The sequence below is a fragment of the Melanostigma gelatinosum genome, assembly GCF_949748355.1.
Source record: "Melanostigma gelatinosum genome assembly, chromosome: 13".
Taxonomy (NCBI): domain Eukaryota; kingdom Metazoa; phylum Chordata; class Actinopteri; order Perciformes; family Zoarcidae; genus Melanostigma; species Melanostigma gelatinosum.
The window spans coordinates 23,284,530-23,305,560 of NC_136646.1; the positions used below are offsets into that span (position 1 = coordinate 23,284,530).

The 21,031-nt window shown below is 46.1% G+C and overlaps 1 protein-coding gene across 2 annotated transcripts; it reads left to right on the forward strand.

Annotated features, from left to right (window-relative positions):
- Positions 1-671: 671 nt before the first annotated feature.
- LOC306786639 (uncharacterized protein) lies at positions 672-12,365 on the forward strand. 2 transcript variants are annotated; one of them, XM_079281469.1, is made up of 5 exons: positions 672-1,546; positions 2,192-2,359; positions 6,005-6,129; positions 6,491-9,512; positions 10,539-12,365. In XM_079281469.1, exons 1-5 carry the CDS (start codon positions 1,091-1,093, stop codon positions 11,073-11,075), a joined length of 4,308 nt encoding a protein of 1,435 aa, XP_079137595.1. In that variant the 5' UTR covers positions 672-1,090; the 3' UTR covers positions 11,076-12,365. The 2 variants fall into 2 exon arrangements, with proteins under 2 accessions (XP_079137595.1, XP_079137596.1); XM_079281470.1 differs by having other exon boundaries at positions 6,491-9,522; positions 10,539-10,629.
- Positions 12,366-21,031: the final 8,666 nt, after the last annotated feature.

The window sequence follows — 21,031 nt, forward strand, 5'->3', positions numbered from 1 at the left end:
GCAACGACCTGTCAATCATAAGGTAGCCCCGCCCTAAAGCATCCCCTGCTTTATGGTCTGTGTGACTCTAAATGGACCATAATCTACGAAATGAACATCATGCTGTATTGAAGAAGACTTGGAACTAGAGATTGAGACCATAAACTCATGTCTACAATGTTTACTGAGGTAATAAATCAAGAGAGAAGTAGAGTCATTTTCTCATAGACTTCTATACAACCAGAGGAGTCGCCCCCTGGTGGACACTAGAGAGAATGCAGGTTTTAAGACACTTCCTCCTCGGCTTCACTCGGCAGAACCGGAGGTTGCCGCCTGGTTCCCACAGAACATCAAACTAATACTAAAGAGTTCAAAGGTCAGCTATGGTGCCCAGTGTATGTGAACATGAAGATTTGGGTTTAAGACACTGGTCTTCCTCTGAAGAAAATAAAACATACATGCTCTGTTACCTCCAGTGAATTTATTTTAGATCCCATTCATCCAATCCTAATCTCTTCATTTTATTCTTTTAAATGAAGCAATTGTGCGTTTCATTTTTTGGGCTCTCCCTTCCTGGCAGCAGTGAACATGACAGAACAGGTAAAACGACATCGCAGCGTCATGATATGTTGCGGTTCATGATATGGAGGGTTTGCGTCATTAATTACTCAAAGTATTTTATCCCTACACCCACGCACACTTACCAACAGAAAGCCGCACAGGTCACATGACAAAGGTGCGCATGTTTCTGTGTGTGTGTGCGTGTCTGGGTTACACCTGTCGGGTGGTGCCTCCAGCAGGGTGTCAGTCTCTCACTCTCACTCTCTCTCTCTGCCGGCTAAGTTGGGAGGCTTTGAAACCTGGTTGAGAATGGCTGAGTGTTGAAGCACCATGGCCGGTCACAGGACTTCCGATGCAGACCGACGTAGGAGACGACATGAAGTTCATGTGCAACAAGTTTGGAGCTAAACTGAACAGCTGTTTGAACCCCAGAGGAGCACTTTTAGGCAGCTTTCTCTCCCCAAAGTGTGGAGACGTTTAGGAGCGGAGCCCTGAAACTTTTTGCGGATTTGTAAAGTTTAGTGTTGTTTTTTCTTTGGTAGCCCGAGACATGGCTCTGTCCCAGCTCCAGTGCCTGGACGATAACCACGTGAACCCGCGGACGCACGAGTCCAAACCGGAGTTCCGGTACTGCGAAGACCAGCGGCTCGCGCTGGAGGCGTTCCTGCGGGACGGTCGCGAGGAGTTTGTCAAGTACCTGGGCGCTCACGGCCTGCGCGGCTTCCTCTCGGACCCGGAGTTGGAAACCCTCGCCGAGGCGGCGGAGCCCTACGACCCGGGCTCGGAGCTCTTTTTCCCGGAGAATGCCGAGGAAGACGAGCCGCCGCTGTCGCTGCACTACTGGCCCGAGCTGTCGGACACGTCCGTCCCGCAGATGGACCTGTGCTGGCTGGACAACATCTCTTACCGTGGGGTGACGCGCACTAGCGTGTACACGCAGCCACCTCTGGAGGGTCAGGTGCACATCAAAGAGGTTGTCAGGAAAATGATTGCGCAGGCGCAAAAGGTATGTTGGGCCAGAATGGGTTCTTATTTAGTCTGTGGTTTTAAGGTACCCTTTTTCACTTTGAAATTAAATGAGACATCTATAACGTTATTTTAAAGCAATAAAATAACCTCAAATTCAACATGTAAAAAAGAAGAGGTGGAGGGTTTCATGCATTATTGGAAATACTCGTTATTAGTGCTGGACAACATGGAGAAAATCTAATACCACAACATTTATCGCGTTGTAGGGTTGACTATTGGTGCTTTAACAAGGTATTATTTACTCAGTGAGATTTTTTGACAAATATTCATCAGTATTGTGGATATAATGACTCAGTATGTGGAAATAATAGTGAAATAAAAGTTCAGAAACGACATACATTTACTGAAATGCAGCCTGTAAAACCGGGAAAAGACACTCGTCTCATTTGACAATATTTGACAATATGCATATATATCAAGGATCAACTGCAGCGTTGACATAAACGTTGCCGGCTCTCAGTCAGTGTGAGGTCAGAGTAAACACCAACGTTTCAACGCCTGAGGCCTGATCCACAGAGTCGTATTAAAGTGCATGAATTTCCCTACATGCATGCAGAAACTATGCATGCATGCACGAGTATGTCCCGTGTGTGTGTGATGTAGGCTGTGTGTGTGTCTCCAGGTAATAGCAGTGGTGATGGATGTGTTCACCGATGTCGACATCTTCAGAGATTTGCTGGATGCCGGTTTCAAGAGGAAGGTTTCCGTCTACATCCTGTTGGAACGCACAACTCTACCTCACTTCCAGTCCATGTGTCAGAGGGCCAACATGCATGCCGGGCACCTCAAGGTGAGTCGGCGCGCTGACGTCTTAGCACCAACGAGCGAGAGCCGAGGGAAGACAAATCCACCAATTATGCATCTGTGGAGTCAATATCTGCTCAGTAAAATCAATTGTCATTTTCTAATTAGATATTAAATCATATTTTGCTCAAGTGGAAAGGGAGCAGACCCAAATTTCACAGCGATCCCATCATATTTTGCTCCAGACCACAATGTTGGACAGAATGCCTCGATAACCAGAAGCTGACAAAAAGCAAAAGTTCATGATTCATTTTGTAAGACTTGAGATGTGACCGTGTGGAGAGTAAATGATTCATTAATAGAGTGAATCTTTGACCTGATAGCATTAGGGGATTTCCAGATGTTCACAAATCTCCCTTTGAGACTGAAATACATCTGTAAGGCGCCGTTGAACACAACAACAGCAAGTTATATTTTGACAGAAAGACGAGGAATTGAAGTCAAGAGGTTTTCGTTGTGCATGGGTAAGTGAAAGCACATCTCTCTGCCATCTCTCCCTCTCTCACACACACCTTAAATAACAAGCAGCCATCCCTCTCAGCCGGAGCCGTATCATCGATTCATCGACTTTGTTTTTGATTGGCAGATTCACGTGAAAAACACACGTCACAAAACACGTTTTGGTCATGCTGCGACACGTAGAAGTAAGTTACAGGGAACTCGGAACTGTTTTCAGTGAATTGTTTTCTTGAGACATAAATCTTCCCATTGAGCTGTCAACTTATCAGAATATCTGTGAACGATAGGCCTTAAATGGTTACACCTAACGGCGCAGTATCTGCTTGGTAGGAGTCAGACTTTTTTACTTGCTTGCCTCAGTGCTGCTGCGTTGCTCCTCCTTTCTACAGACGGATCATTGAGATATTCCAACACACAGTAGAAGCGAGGCTGGATACATTTCCACAAAGTGCTCCCAATGTGCGTGATGTTCAAATCTCATGGCAACAGCTTGCTTTTTGAAACATGTAGCATTTTGTTGTTTTGAATTACTCTCGAGGGATGTCATGTTTTTTGGCCCAAAATCCGAGTGCAACGTGCAAACCAGACAGTAATACAGCAGCACGGTGCACACTGAGCCTCAAGCCCTCCATTTAAATGAGCCCGTGTCACAGCTCCCCTTGAGCGCTTTTCTATTTCGTAGAATAGAAACCGCTCAGGCCGTGTACGCCGGGGAAATGTTGCAGAAATACGTGCAAAGCGATTGTTATTTTAACCCGAACCGACTCTGCTGGCATCACATGTTGACGTTCGTTGTCAGAGCAAATATCATCAATGGAGACAGACGGCTAACTTTCTCTTTCTGTGTGGTTCACTGGCACCCAACGCTGAGTCCTAAACAGATTGAGTGTTTGTAACGGAGATCAGTGAGCTGTGTTTGGCAGCTGGCACAAGTATTTTAAGTGTCCGTATCTGGGTTATATACTGTGTCTCTGCTGGGATCTGCCCTTAAAGTGGTCCTGTATCCTTCAATGTACGTGTCTGACAGAATCACCCCAGTTACTCTGTGGCGTTACAGACTATTCGATTCAGGCTACAGCTGTACGAGTGGCAACCATGACCAGGAACAGTGATGAGCAGCTAACGCAACACAAACTGCCAGTCTGAGCGACATGATGACTGGCAGGAAGGGTAGAGGACTGATGTGACAGCTTGAGGAGTGGATGGACGGGATGGGAGGAGGAGCACGGAAGCAAAGAGGTGTCGGATTCTTCTCACTCATCGGTCGTCTGAGGGGGTTTCTGGACATTTTAATGATTGCGATGGTTTGTCACATATAAAACGTTGGGAAACACTCTTCTACGGTTTGGAGCTGAATACCAACAGAGAAATGCGATCTGCTGATTTTATCAAACCAGTTAGCAAAAGGAATGCTCTGACGGAAAGTTCAGGGTGGGGCGGAAGGAGGGAGGAAAACAAGTGTTTCTGCTGTGAGACAAGCCCAAGCCACGCCAGGAATCTGGTTCCATAATTTCTCTGGCTGCGTGCCAGTGCAGGAGTTGGTCTCTCTGAGGACCCAAGGGCCTAAATCTAAAATCATGACAACTAAAGTAGTGGTATGTTCAGTAAAAGTCAATCAGCCGAAGAGCTGAACATCGACTAACAAATGAGCGAGACGGACTACTGTCTCTCTGAAGCTGCGACTTTGCATTTCACTTTCTAGCTCTTTGCCATATTTTTGGAATGACGGTAATTCTGGGCGACAAAAATGATATTTAGTTGGACAGATTGTGATCTCAGTGACAAAAGCGACACCATATTTAAACTTGGTGTTTCTGTCTGTGTCCACGTTTACAAGGACCACCTCAACACTCAAATACCATGTTGGTCAAACAGTGGAAATATAAGCTGCAATAAATTAGGATGTAGTTTTTGTATTTTTTGAGATTCCTTAAGTACAAATGTTGGTCAGCATGTCTGTCCTAAAGAAAGAACGAAAGGAGGGAGGACAGAAGAAACAACGAAAGGAAGTGAGTCACAGTGAGAGAAACACTTGATGAAATGATTTAGCTGGAGGTTCCTTTCATGTGTATCTCTTATCTGAACTGTTGTTAGTCTTTTATGACTGCAGCACCATATACTGTACCCATTTATTACCATGAACGTTAGCCCTCATTGACTATACGGTCACACCTGTCGGCCTGTCACAGTGCCTGTGTTTACATGTGCACAATGCGACAAAACAAGAAAAGCATACGAAAGAGCAACCTCATCTGGCTGAGCTAAACAAAACAACATTCAAGAAGTGCAGGAAACATCTTAGATCGACAGAGAACTGAGCCCTGCGGGACGCCAGATTTTAATCTGAGGGAAACCGGAAGTACTTTTTTTTTTTTTTTTACAGTATACGTGCCTTGCTTTTCAGACAGAGATGAGCAAAGCAGGCAAGTCCCAACAAAGACCAGCAAAGTTGGTCAAGATAGTGGTGAGGTCCATGGCGTCAGATGCAGCACTCCAATCGAGTGAAGACAAGACAGAGATTAGATCATGGTAATTACCATGGTGTAAGATTTAATCACAGTATTTACATCGGTTTAATGATTTGCTTAAATTAAAGGGCAGGACGCAGTACATGACTGGTCCTATTGTCCATGTATGTCTTTATTTAAAACCACTGTGTGTCCTGTAAACACTAGAGTTTGTTTAAACTTCTAATTTATGTAGATAGATGTGACAATAGAGACACTTGTCTTGCATACGGTGCTTTCCTGATGTTATTGTGAGCCTACTTTAATCACATTACAGTCGTGAGAGGATGGCGCTGGTAAGACCATACACAGCTCTGTGGAGTACACCTGTTCTTTTGTATCGTATTTACATATAACCTGGCCGTCAATCCGCCAATAGATATTCAAAACGGGAGATAAAGTCACCTCATAAAATCATGAAAATAACTTGTGTTCATTGTATGCTCGACACTTTTAAAATAAAGAATGCCACAATGTAACATGAAAGTCATCGCTGTCGTTGTTTTGCAGCTTTACGTCACACAGAGCTCATGTTATACAGTTAGCTTTGAATCTAGAGGAGATATGACATCTATCCTCTGTGTGTGTGTGTGTGTGTGTGTGTGTGTGTGTGTGTGTGTGTGTGTGTGTGTGTGTGTGTGTGCGTGTGTGCGCGCGCGTTGCAGAACCTCCGTGTCCGCTGCACAGATGGAGCAGAGTTCTACACCCGGTCCTGCACGAAGGTCAGAGGGCAAATGGGACACAGATTCATGTTCATCGATGGAGACAAAGCTGTGTCTGGATCATACAGGTCAGTGCACTTTATGTGTGTGTGTGTGTGTGTGTGTGTGTGTGTGTGTGTGTGTGTGTGTGTGTGTGTGTGTGTGTGTGTGTGTGTGTGTGTGTGTGTGTGTGTGTGTGTGTGTGTGTGTGTGTGTGTGTGTGAGAGAGTGTGAGAAAGTGAGAAAGACAGTGACGGTGAGAAAAACAGGTTATCTCCGTGTGCTCCACCTGTCTTTGTTTCTTTGAGATGCGATTCAATTACTAAGTAAATAATAATTGCCGTTTATCTTGTCCGACATACTGTACATGTACGCAGTATAAGAGGTGTTTATCTTGTCATGTCTTGCTGTACTGTAAAGTATTCTAACTTTTTGCTGCATGCTCTGTAGCTTCACCTGGACGTCGTCGCGGCTGGACAAAAATCTCATCACGGTCGTGACGGGCCAGGCAGTGGAGGCCTTCGACAGGCTGTTCTGCGTCCTCTACGCCACTTCCAGCTCGGTTGACCTCCGGCAGGTCGCCACTGAGACCGAACCTGAAGTGGAGCCCCTCCCACAGCCGGTCCCGGTGACCACTTCTGCCGAAATGGCTCGGAAACTGTACAGCCCCAAATATGCCATGTTGGGTTTAGCCAACCCCAGCCCCACCCCTTCCGCTGGCCCCAAAGAGACCGAAAATCCACAGAACTCCAAGAACCCAGAAACCAAGAAGGGGAGGCGGAAGAGGGCGAGTAAAGAAGCCATTCAGGAGGATCCTCCAATCCACCCCGGACTCACCAATCTAGAGAAAGCATGTATGATGGCATACCTGCCCACCTGGCCAGAGCCTGACACCCCAAGTGACGTAATCGGGTTCATTACCAATCGTGATTCCAGAAAACCGAATCAAGTCCATCAGAGATCTGAGATGTTTGAAACCACCCAAGCGGTCCGGTTTAGCAGTCCGTTCAGCATGCCTAAGGAAAGCCTGCCAGATGTCGCCAAGCCCAGACAGGTTACAGCCAAACACAAGGAGACGAATAAACTCCAACCAGCACAAGATGAAGCCAAGACCGAGGAGTCGGTGGTGGACGGAGCTCAGCCAACACAGCTCAACGCAGTGCCTGCTGACGTCAAAAGTGAAGCAGAGCCAACCGGACAGAAATCACCTGCATCCGGACCAAAAAGTGACTCTGACACTACTAAGACCCTCAACACCGAGAACAAACAGCATTCAAACACACCCACCCAGCAAGATGCACGCACACCTCGCCAACCCAGCAGCAAAGCGTGCGCTCCCAACACCGGGAGCCCTTCGCACGGCACACGACCCCTCCCGGGATCAAACGCCGATAGAGCAGCAGAAACGAATTCAAACACACAGCGTGACGTCTCGTACAGCACAGATTCACACGCACAAGCTGTTAACGCGCAGCCACGGAACTCATGTGAAATGACTCCCAACGCGGCGTCTCCCACCGTCAACAGCCACACGTCGTCCTCTTCTGTCAGTTCCTCCTCGCTTTCAGAAAACAGCCACGTCTCCACCGCTACAAGCAGGACTACCAGTTCCTCTTCTCCTTTGTCCTCTTCCTCCATTCCTCCTCCAACTCCCAATCCTCCCCTCCCTTCCTCCTCGGCAGCCTCACCGTCGACCTCGACCCCTCCCATCCCTAAACCTCGTACTGTCCAGCTGGTTTTCAAAGGCACCAGCGATGGCCAGAAGCTGCCGGAGTTCAGTGTCATCAGGAAGCCTGAGACGAGCACAGGGGTCCACGATGAGCCCGCCGTGGCAGCTGTGGTGCAGACTTCACCAGAAAACGTGCCTGAGATCGTCCCAGAACCGCAGAGTGACAGCAGAGGCAAAACGGGAGCACAGAAAGACGACGATAACACGCTGGATGCTCCACAGCACAGGCAGAGCGGGACCTCCAGAGAGACAAGGGCCGAGGAGGCAGATGGACGACATGAGAGGGCAGCAATGCAGTTGGCCGCTGGAAACAAAGCCAAGTCAGATGTTTTGATTACTGATGCGCCAAAGGCAGAGAGCGTGAATACTCAAGAAATAATTCCAACAGATGTCGAGCCCAAGACTTTGACGTCGACCGACTGCCAATCAACCCGGCAGATAGAGTGTGAAGCCACAGTACGGACAGAGATAACGGCCCCGGAAAGATCGGAAGTGCCAAATGAAAAAAGTCAGAGTGTGTCAGAACGTAAAACATACCTTGCGAGAGCACATGTACCTCAGAGAATATCATATCGTGAGTTGACTCCAAAGGATGTAGATGTGTCAGAGATTGTGGACTCTTTAAACGCTCCAACACACACTGTTTTTGCCACACACACATCCAAGCACAGTGCAGACGCACAAAACCCGCACGGTAGTCTAAGTTTTACACCGGCCCGCGTCACAGACAGCGTGCCAAAAGCTGCAAAACACAACACACACGGCACCTTCCAACAACAAATCCCTAAAGCACAAGCGAGCACACACACACCTGCAAGACCTCTGCACTTACATCGCTCCGACGCACGCGTGCCAGACTTTCGTTCGCCGACGCCGGAGAGAGAGTCGCTGTCGCCCTCGGGTCTCCCGCGCAGTCCAACTCCGGACGGATGTCTCCCACGCACGCCCACCCCGGACTCACGCACATCCACCCCGGATTCACTCACATCCACCCCGGACTCACGCACATCCACCCCGGACTCACGCACGCACACGCCTGATCCGCTCCCTCCAGATTTTCAAACGCCGACGTCCGACGGGTTCATCTCACCGAGAACAAACTCGGCTCTCTCCACTTTATCAGAGGAGTATTACGAGTGTAACGACTCTCCTTTTCACGAGCCAGCTTTCCGCAACCACGGGACGACAGACGACCATGTTAGCTTCACGCACGCAAATACTCCCAAAGCCACAACCATCACTTGGGCTGCTACTGCGCGCAGAGCAGACAGGAGTACCTCTTTCAGTGAAACAGAGAGTTTGTCTGGGCCTGCTAGCGCCTCCTCTTCGGCTTCTTCAAAAAACAAAATGGAGGAGGAAAATTTAGAAAATGGGAGAGAAGAGGATGAAAGTGGCGAGAGGAGGACAGAGGGAGATTACCAGGCGACAGAGAGGAGAGCCGACCATTTTAAACAAGGTCAAGATTCAGAAGAAGAAAACGAGGCTCAAGGCCTGAAGAGAAAGAGGGTGCTAAGCCAATCAGCAGCGGGGAAACCGGTCGACGCGCGAGTGACTCCAGCTGAATTAACCAATGAGAGGACAGAGCCATGGCGATTGTCCACAGGTGACCTTCAGCTGGAGAAGTCTTCTTCTGAGAGGAAGAGACCAGACAAGGAGAAGGCGGCGGACCGGGCGGCATTAGGACCCAGCGGCGCGGAGAGGAGAGACAGGCCCCCGTCAACCGGAGACACTGACGGACAGAAGGTACAGTAAGGTGATGGAGGTTTATATTTAAATGCTGTCAGCACAGTTCACCCACTTTATGAGGGGACATCTTCACAACTATATCTCATGAAAAGTGGTTGTGAGAGAAGTATAGAAGTAGTTAGAATATTTGATCTCTTTGTAGTTTGTTATATTTTCTTGTTGGCAGTGAAAATTGAGATGTGTAAATATCAATGTATTACGTCAGATGATTGAACTCTCCAATCTGTTAACTCTGGTGATGGGTATCGTTAGGATTTTATCAACACTATTACTCTTATCGATTCTGCTTATCGGTTCGGCTCCTTATCGATACGCTTATCTATAAAAATGAACCTTGAGGGTTTTTCATGACGTAAGTGACAAGTTAGACCCGTGTTGTACATCATTTAAAATGTAATATTTAATCATCGAGTAAATATTAACATTAATTCACTTTTTGAGTCATACTAGCTTCACTGTATCACTGCATGGTCATTACATTACCATGCTAAAAAGACAAAGCCAGTACAATATCGGCTGTTGGTTTGTACTAAATTAAATGACCTGTTGCAAAATTCTACATATATATATATATATATATATATATATATATAAATACAGTATATCTATCAAACACTAGCCTACCATTTTGGTTCGTGTGTGTGTGTGTGTGTGTGTCTAGTCCTGTTGAGTATGCACCAGCGGAGCGTCACTAAGCCGAAACACCTGACACTTGTTCATTATTGAACAAGGAGACTGTGCCCCGCTGCCTTGTTTTTACTCAGATCTGTCATGCTATATTAACTCGAGTGACAAAAACGGTTCTCACATTAGCACTCAAGTTCCTGTCGTTTCCATGTGCAACAACGCTTTTATGACACTCGGCACTGGAGCTGCATTTGTGAGAAACGTTTTATCTGCCTTGTAGATAAGTTTCCAGGAAATCAATACAACACAATATGAGAAATTGGTGTGATATTAAACCCTAAAGTGAAATGTACTGATAGCTCATTATGCAGACATTATTCTCCTCTCTTTCCCTAGCTTCTGCATACTCCTCTCAAAACTCCCAGAGGACAGCAGCGAGACATCAGAGCGCCGTCCCCTTCCCGACAATCCAGACCCCCTCGACCCCTCTCAATCAACCAGGCGTTGGGGCCTCAACCCTGGGGAAGCCATCATCTGAACCAGGTGGAAAGCAAGGTGCTCCCCGGTAGCGTCCAGAGCGCGGATAACACCTCGTCTCCTCGCAGACCGCCTTCTCCGGCGACAGCGGGTGCTGTCTGGTTAGCGGCCGGGCGGGAGCACGACGAAGTCTCCCGACAGCCTCCGGTGGCGCAGGGCAGGACGAGAGCCGGACCGGCGCAGAATCAACATCCCCCCCCGAGACCCGAGGCCTCCCAGAACCAGACGGCATCACCGCGGGAAGCCGACTGGCAGGAAGAAAAGGCCGCTTTTAGCTTCACTTTTAGCAAACTGTACAACCTGAAGGGCCTGAGGGAGAAGATAAGCAAGCTGCCGTCACAGAGCAAGGCAGCCAGCAACAGCTCTCACGTGCAGGGACGTAAGAGCTCCAGCTAGTCTGACGGCGTCATCCTGGCATCCATTGTTCTGTCCCTCCAACACATCAGGCCAAAGACAAGGCAAGTTAATACCAAGATTTAAGAGAAATAAAACTTGACTTCACCCACCGTGAAAGAAATGCCAAAAATACCACCTTTCTCCCCCGTGGGTAACTCATCGCTGACCGCTTTAGTGAATGTCTGAACGTTGACCTTTGACCTATGACTTGTGGTTCTTGCCGGCTCCCTTCTCGTCTGCTGGAGGACGCACATTGAGTTGTTTTTCCACACGGCGACTGGAAACTGCTCCCCGTGCACGATGATGCTCATTACTGGACCAGATGAAGCGTGATTGGTTGGGCAGTAGTTTTTCTATTCCTCTTGGCTTCTCCTTCACATGGCAACGTCTTAAATGTTTTAAAATTCTGATGCTTTCAGTGGCCTGGTCGTCTGGAGTTGAACCAGCTGCCTCTCCTAAAGATTTATAGGTTTTCTTGTTGCTGTTTCAGCTGAATAATAGAGCCGTTTCTACTGTTTCCCACATGACAAATGTTGAAATTGTATCTCAGGATGGTGCCATGTGAGCATTTCTGAATTTCTGCTTCCAGTTTTAAAAGAGGGTTCGATAAAAAATGTCAAAAGGTAGTGTATTTAACGGAGGTACTGTATTTTGTGCACACTCGGCAAAGCTGAAAACCTCTGAACGTCACAGACGGCTTCTTCTAACACGGAGATTCCCTATTCTCCTCCACCACTTTACATTCTGTGCGCAACAATAAGCAAATGTTCAAATGACTAACCTCATGACAGTGGCTGTTTATACTGTGCTTATGTGAGCCGAGTGGGAGCACTCGTCCCACTTCTGTATTATAACGAGCCTCTTCTGTGCATTTCGGTGTTGAACGCTACATCCGATGATGCTGAATCTTTTTCTTTTTGTCTCAGACCCTTATTGTGGTTACTTTGTATTCATCCATTGTGTGCTGTACATCGAAAGACTAAAGGGTTGTCAGGTAATTGATCTATTCTTTGTTTACACCAAATCCCATTTACATTCATACTGCTTTTTGCCTGGAAGGCAAAGTCAGAGCGACTGCCCAAACAAAGCGCAGGTTATCTGCAGACGAGCACGGAGCAGCCAGAGGTACAGATGTCCTGCAGATTACAACGACAGCGCACAAGATGGTCCCTCTGAAGGAAGGTGAACGGAAATGTGCCCAGGTGCTGTTTGCATGACAAGTAAACTCATGCGTGACATCAATGAAATGGCTGATGTGAACACAATTCATGTGTCAGACAATAAACAACCGTCTTGTCTTGGAGTGAGAAAAGCTGCAGTCTGTCATCTTGTTGTGGGACACAGACAATGGATCTGTGCACTCGCTGAGTGTTTGTTTGCATCTTTACTTCTAAAGCAGAACTACATTTCCCAATCTGGTCCTAAGGGAGCTGTTCAGATGACATTTAGTTGTCTCCCAGTGAAAACTAGGATTGAATTCTGTCATGAAATATAGATTATGAATCATGGATGGCTGCCCTTTGGCGCTGCGAAAGGCAGCTCTGCGTGAGATGTACTGAACATCTGATTTATGTCTTTCTTCAAGCTTCACTTCTGTCAACAACAACAAAGTCAGAAAGTATACGAGCTGAGGTCCTGTGCAGTCCCACGATGCCTCTGTGGTTTGGGAAGCTTCAGTCGACTTTCACAGCACGTCGCAATTCTGCAAATATCAGTTATGATCCATGTGAGTCGACCACATTTCCAAAAGTAAACAGCACAAGTGCACATCGGAGATGGTCCCAAAGGATCGTTTTTATCAGATGTTGTCTAATATTCAGACATGCAGCACAGAAGCTCCTCCATGAGGATGCGTGAGCAGCATGACAATCTGCAGCAGGAGCGCGAGGATTTATTTTCACAGTAAAGGAAACGCGCGGAGCTTCAATGTGTGAAATGACGTCACAAAGCTTACCGCAAGCCAGGAGGGACATGTGATACATCCGACGGCTGACTGACTCACCTGTATTTGCATGTTTCGGTAACGAGAGGAAGAGAACTCGAGGATCTCTTCATTGGGTTGGATGATGTGCAAACATTCACAAACTGCTGAACACCTGCATGTGGTTGGGAATATGATGCAGTGTATTAAACAGGGGCTAGATAGAATAATGAAACTATTTATAGTTGGAAGTGCTGCTACAAAGGTTCATCATTGAAGGATTATGGAATAGTTAATTTATAGTTAGTGGAGAGAGGATCAATACCACTGTCATGTCTGTACATACGAAGCACCAGCCTGCTGAGATCCACCTACAAGCTCTAAATGAAGCTCCCCGAATAACATGTGATGTCTTGTTCCTTTCATCTGGGAACAGCTGCAGGGACACAGCTGCAGTGAAGACTCCAGGAATTTACCGGTAGCCTATGAATCACAACTTGCTCTTTTATGGGATGGCTTTGGGCTTCACCACAGTAACTTCCTGGAATTACTGTCTGTTGCTCAGAGCAAAGAATTCAGTTTTCGTGTGGAACAAACTATAACTAACTTTTAACGACCAGGCTAGCTGTTTCCCCGTTTCCTGTCTTTGCGCTAAGCTAGGCTAACTGTCGCTCCATATTTGTTGCTGCCTACAGACATGAGAGTGATATCGATCTTCTTATCTCAGCAACAAAGCCATTAAAACATTTCTTTAACAAATACCATTTGACAGCATTTGCTGGCCATAAAAGAGGTCTGACAATCAGCATTTTGAAATTAAAACAAAATGAAACAGTGCTCCAAAGAGACCAAAAAACTGCAAAAGTTATATTTGGATTATAGATTTTGTATCTGCCAAAATGCCAAATGAGAATCCCATCAACAAAGAAGTAAATCGTCAATGTGGTTTTGTCTACCTGCCCTTTAACGAACACAGGAGTGGCAGATGGTGAAACAAAAACTGAATTCATAAAGTCATAAAGACATGAGATGAAATACGCTTCATGAATAGAATAGTTTTCTGGGTCATACAGATTTAGAATGAGTCAGACACTGTCAAACACACACACACACACACACACACACACACACACACACACACACAGAATACAGGGGGGGGGGGCAGTGATTGAGATGCAGAAAGCAGAGAGATGGAGGAGAGAGAGAAACAGAACATCCCTTCTTATCTGAATGGACTGAGATGGCAAAAGGCCCGGAACAGAAATGAACGTGAATGAAGCACGAGGCAGGGGGAGATGGAGAGACAGAGACACACAGCAAGAGACACGGACGTGAAATCTGACCGTTGACTTCAGCATCTAGCAACCGGCTTCTTCACAAGTTTAGTGTGCCATGCAGCAATCTACCAGTGCATCTCACAGGACTGTCACTGCCATCTCCTCTGGTTCCTTCTGAAAAGAGCTCAATAGTTTCCTCCGTTTATGGTAATGAAAGAACGTCACAATGTATTCCTTGTTTTGGAGAATCGTGGAACTTACCGCTGACTGTCACAAACAGTAAAAGATTTACATGTTTATGGATTTTAAATATTAGTTTTTAGATGCTTTAGAAACCGGAGGTCTTAAAAAATTTTGCAGCCAAATCAAACTTCAAACTTTACATGTGTTTATTGATTGATTTATACATTTTATTAATTCATGAAATGCATAATTGCGATGCCTCCTTTGCATTGCACAGATTGATTTCATACACCGTATGTAAGCTGTTTGCCGGTTCCATCTTCTTGATTCTTCACAACCTTTCGTTTGTACGGCTCTCTGGGAGTTTGACGATGAATACACCGAGCAGCACATAAACACCTCTTGTTTAAATGTGCGTTGTTTAAGGTTTGCCTGCATCTAGCGGTGAGGTTGAAGATTGCAGCAAACTGAAACTTCTCCGGTATGCTCAGAGTGGAGAAGAACTACGGTGAACATCTAGAGTCAGTGTTTGGTTTGTCCGTTCTGGGCTACTGTAGAAACATGGCCGCCGGCTGCGTGAAGAGGACCCGCTCCCTCTGTAGATATAAACGGCTCATTCTAAGGTAACGAAAACACAATGAATTATACTTTTGGGTGATTTATACACCAAAGAAAAAACACTGATTGACATTATATTACATTTCTGCCAACAGATCCCCTTAAATGCTACGCACTGCACCTTTAAGAGCACGGCTGACTTCACAAACAACATTTTGAGATTGTTGTGAAAGACGCACATAACCACCGTCACAGCACCTACTTGTGAAGCTATGTTTGCATTCCTGGAGTTGGATTGCAGCTACCTTATCTCATCTCGGTATTTTATCTGAGGTGGAGCCTGGATGGTATTCAGGTGGGACAGACAAGCAGCAACGCGAAAGAAAAAACACACACAAAGCCATCTGTGGTGTGAATATGTGCCAGACACACAGGTAGCCTGTTACGTTAACCGGAACTCAGCAGCTACACGCTGCTGGCTTCATTTCCTCACCATCTCAAACATCAAGCAGATCTCTTAGCCAGGGACACACACACACACACACACACACACACACACACACACACACACACACACACACACACACAGTAGCCGTCATGGAGGTCTTGTGATGATGTTTTTTGTTTTTCGAGGATGATTGGACCGCATGATAGTGGTGGCTCAATCCCAGAATAGCACACCGTACAAACACTCACATTTAAATAGAAACCATCCCCTCTCCCCCAGGCCATTTATATGGAGATGAGAGACCAGGCGGACGGACACACAGACACACAAACACATAAATATACACACATACACAAAGTGGCTCGTAGGGCTCATCGTGACATCATCTCATTGGAGCTGAGCCCTCCAAGCTCATCATAAATGATAATGCCAGACTTCCACTCAGCCTCAGCAGTAGCAATACGGATAAAGATGACACAACGGGCTCTCACACACACACACACACACACACACACACACACACACACACACACACACAAAGCGGTGACTCAGCCCTCTTTTGGGTCTCTCTGTTTTTTGAACCGCCCTTCGGGTCCTTCAACTGCCAAGCAGTTCACAAACAAACACAAAGGCATGTAAATATCGGCACTGGTTGCCTTGCAGATGCACAGATATGAGCGAGAGCTCTGTGGTCTACGTGTGAAGCGTCGCTCGCGTGACCGAAGGGGAACGAAAGGCTGCGGTCCTCCAAACAGCCGGGGACAGTTACTCTTTCTGAAGTCTGAGAATAAACTCAAGTGTAACTTTTCTATTGTTTCTAAGTGGAGTTTGCTGCTGGGTTTGGTCTTGGTTTGGTTCTGACAGAAATACAGATCTTAATATTTGGTGTGTTTTATCTTTGTTTACTGGTCAAAGCAGTTCATATCAAGCTAGATTTAACAACCAAACCCACAGGAAGTAGTCCGATGATCCCTTCCCACCTGTGAACATTGCCAGTTATGAGTCCAGAAGTTCCACAACTGTATTCTTGAAACATGATCTGTTGCATGGTAGAAGTTAACCCAGGCTTTGAGTTTTACAACTGCATGACGAACACGTCTGAATGAAGACACACCTGGTTTCAGGAGATGCAGCTTAACTCTGACATCTAGCTCAGGGCTAACTGGCACATTATGAAAGGACGCTTGAGATCATCTATATTGTTATTTTATTGACGGTGTGACGCTGTCGGAGGATATTTTCAAACTCTCAAGTCTCCCAGCAGATGGGACATCCAAGCTCCGCCGGCTGCCCTGCAGCCAATCAGGGAGACGCAGGCGTAGGATCTGTTGAGGCAGAGCAGCAGGGAGGGTCCTGTAAAAGAAAAGAAGCAAAGAAACAGTTTAAGGTCACACATCCACTCCCTCCTCTGGCATGCAGCTGATTGTTGGAGTGGCATTTCATTAATCCTGCCAGGAAAGGTTATGGAACAGATGCAAGGAGGGAAAGAACGAAATGAAAGACGGAGGGAGGGACTCTGAGGCTCCTTATTTCCCACAATTTCACTCAAGCAATTAAGTTTCGCTTCACTCTGCAGACATCTGAACCTGAACACTGATGTGGCTTCAATCCAACTGTGTTTGAAGCCAAAGATGAAGGTCAGTGTGAGTGATGAAGGTGTTACAAGCTTTCACATCTGCAGCATGTTATGAAACGTCAACAGTCATCCACGTTCATCAGCTCTCATCGCAGTTCACTGCTTTACGTCTAAATCCAGCCGGTGAACGCTGACGTGAATCCCCTTCTGCTGTTGAAAAGCGCTTGAGCAACGCATTCAACCCCTGCAGGAGGAGACTTGTTGAGGCTGTGAACGTTATGTAAGCTGCTCCTGCCCAGTGAATGAATGAGACCCAACTGAACATCCTCAACACGGACTCCTTCACATAAGTACAGGAGGTTATAAGAGGTGACACTTTGCTGACATGGCTCTTTTTACACAGAGGTGTTCACTGTATCTTTGTGTCAGAACGCTGGTATTAGCATTAGGAATGGGTCGTCTCTTAATGCCCCAACATTCAACAAGCAGTCTAGGACCGGGGCTGCCTGTCCTTCATCCTCTGTATGCATTGAAACAGTTGAGACAGAGCAGCTGTAGATGTGTCCTTCTCTGTGACTCGTGTGTGTGGCTGTCAGGAGGCAGCGAGTGCAGAGCGCCACAGCCGACACAAAGACAGGACACGCCAACAATCTGTGGCTTCCTGTGGAACAATACTTCTGCAGCCTCTCGAACAAACGGCTCAGGGTCCCGAAATTAAATATACACAAAAACACACACACACACACATCCCTGTTCTCCCCTGATCACATTGAAAGCTATTACTAGACTATATTGCCATCTGCAGGCCATCAACTTTAATGGGTTCTTAGATCAGTAATGCATATTTAGTTGCCAGTTTATGAGAAATATTTCATGCTTATAAAATAGTCCTGCAATAAATCCTTCATGGATGTTTGAAGGTTCATAAAATCATAAAAAGAGAGATATTTGTTTCTACTTCAAGGTTCATTTGATGGCTGCTGTTTAACAGCACCGTGAAACCACAGCCGCCAACATTTCAAGAGACCTACACAGAGCGACGGTAGACATTCCGGCTCTTACGCATAAAGTGAGGAAGTAAACATAGTGCACAACACAAGATGGGAAATTAGAGTTCAGACACACAGTTCTGTCTCCCTCTGGTGGATGAAACGTTGCACTACAAGTTCTCTGCATCCATGTCTGCTCGACCAGGTAGGAGCGCACACCTGTACACCCTTTGGATTAATTGGACCTGATTCCTTAACGCCACCAGTCAGTTATTGACCTGATTAGGATTTAAAATATTTGAACTAAAGTCAGAATGTTATTATCTTTTAGATAATATAATGTATAATATACAGATCCCAAACGTTTTGTTCCCCAAAATCTGATGCCAAAACTCAGATGTAAATGTATATTTGGATCATATTTCCTCTCCAGACACATTCCTAGTTCTCCAAATCAAACCGTTGTCATTTTTTCCTCAAAGTCCGTGATTGCGATCTGCACGTGCATTCAGGTGAACAGGGGTTGGACCTGAACGCAGACGTTTGTAGACAGCAGGATGACTTTCAGTGACGTGTGCAGAAGACCAGGCTGAGCTGGGAAGCGGGAACAGGTGTGTGGTAATCTGGTGACGGGGACTTTGACGTATGATAAATAATCAGCACAAACAGGAAGCCATTTTTTTCGATATGAATATGTTTATTCGTCTTTTTAAAAAAAGAAGTCTTTAAATCAAAAGGAATTATAAGAAAACAGAAGATGAGGAATACCTGGTTTTCAACAGTTCAATGAATGTAACAACAAGGACCCATCGACCCTTCTTCCAGAAAGCTTCACAGATCAGAATCAGCGTATCGACTCTGCGTTTGTATTGTTACACTGATGCGCACCAGTGAACCTTCACAAAGCTGAAATGTGAGTATTTCATGTGTTAAAGAATTCTTTGTTTTCTTTCTTTTTTTCTGGGCCTGTCTGCTGTCTTGGGTAAAAGCTAAGGCACTCTGGAGAAACTGTTTTCTCCCCATTTGCACTTACTTCAAAGTGAAAAGCTGCAAATACGTGGCACGCAATTAGTGTTTTTCTTTTTCTTTTTTGGGACAGAATAACACATTCAACCACATCACGTGGATCCCCTGATCTACTGCCATCTATCGCCAAATGAGTTTCCCCACTGGGGATCAATAAAGTGTTCTAATCTAATCTAATCACATCAAACCATAAAACAACGAACAAAAACATTCAGCACCAAAATCATGTTATTATTTCAGCCTTTTGATAAGTGTCGACACAACAAACGGGTCTCATTTCAGTTCTGTGCCACAACTTTCTCAACTAATTTATAAAATGCCATGAGAGTACTGACAAAGTCTTTCCAAACTTCCGCTTCCGTTATCGAAGACATTGCATGAAGAGTGAAATGTCTTTGCGTTTGCATAGCTTATCTCGGCCCTAACGAGATGTACGTCATACATTTAGTAATGAACAGTGCATGCGCCCTGTGGAACACGACAATGCGTTCAAAGCACCTGGAGAACTTCGCTGAGGATACCGTTGTGGTGGAAGGAACAGTCGGCTATGTTGTTGCAATGATGAGCGCATAAGTACATGTAAATGTCTCACAATGTAAAAGCAAGTAATAGGCAACAAATCGGCACTGCAGTGAGGATGGAGGATGGAGGATGGAGGATGGAGGATGGAGGATTGAGGATGGAGGATGGAGGATGGAGGATTGAGGGTTGAGGATGGAGGTTTGAGGATGGAGGATGGAGGATTGAGGATTGAGGATGGAGGTTTGAGGATGGAGGATGGAGGATGGAGGATGGAGGTTTGAGGATGGAGGATGGAGGATTGAGGATGGAGGATTGAGGATGGAGGATGGAGGATTGAGGGTTGAGGATGGAGGTTTGAGGATGGAGGATGGAGGATGGAGGAGGTCAACTTCAAGTACGTTATGGTTCATTTGTACAAAAAAATAAAATTGCACACCGTGAGTCATAATGATGCATGTTTCCATATGTGGAAGAAAAAATGTCTTTATCTTCTTTCCTCGACACAATCGACTCGTAGTTAACAGGGTTGGTATGATGTTGAGCGGCTGATTGACATGATGATCGATACGGTTATGAGGGGCGGAGTCATTTTCTCCCACCTTCCAAATATCAGCAGCAATACGACAGTTAAGTTACATGTGTTGCAGGGTTTGGCGACAGGAAGGTTTCTTTGTGTGTAAAATGCATGATTTGCTAAAAATGTAATCGTTTTTTTTAATGTGCATAAAATGGTATTTCTTAAAAAGAGTCACGCGATCAGTGTGCACATTTGAGTTAATTCTTTCAGTCTTTACCTGCTGGGCAACTAACGATGGATTACATGTCTGCAGACATCATGTGTCAAGAAACACAAACATCAGGAGAAGAATGAGCGATGAACTCATCAAAACCCCGGTAAACTGGGGCACTGATGACAATGTTAACATTTGCACTCTCCTCTGCTCCGGTTCACTAACGCTCACCGCTGCAGCACCGGCAACCAGAGGAAAACAAGGCCACACAGGGGAGCAGAGCACTTGACTCGGTCCAGCTCACATCGATTGCCTGCCTCTCAATGCACAGATGCTGACTGACCCGCTGCAAAAATAAAAACTGCTCTCTCCACTTTGGTGAGATGCAACCAGTCTAATCTCAAAAAATCTCTTTTGTGTGATTGAAAAGCAAACTTGTGCACGCTGCTGCAGGCGCTTCATATTAAGGACACATTAGGTGCTGATAGCTCATCAACCAGAGGGCGGGAGGGAGAGGACGATCCTAAGATCGCTAGAAGGAGAAGGGATCATATGCACAGTAGACCCACCCAATGTGGGGGGGAGGGGAATGTGTGTGTCAGGAGCTGTGCATAGGAGGCGGAGGGGGGGATGGGGCAAAGAAAGTGTGTGTTGATGTGTGAGTGGAGGCGGTTCCTGCAGTTTGGTGACTGTTGCAGATGAAGCAGGGCCGGAGAACGCAGAGG

Bases quoted from the DNA above. Each gene is read 5' to 3' on its own strand.
- LOC306786639 (XM_079281469.1), top strand. From the start codon at position 1,091: ATGGCTCTGTCCCAGCTCCAGTGCCTGGACGATAACCACGTGAACCCG. The intron at 2,360-6,004 runs GTGAGTCGGCGC...CGCGCGTTGCAG, and splicing joins TGCATGCCGGGCACCTCAAG to AACCTCCGTGTCCGCTGCAC. The intron at 9,513-10,538 runs GTACAGTAAGGT...CTCTTTCCCTAG, and splicing joins GAGACACTGACGGACAGAAG to CTTCTGCATACTCCTCTCAA.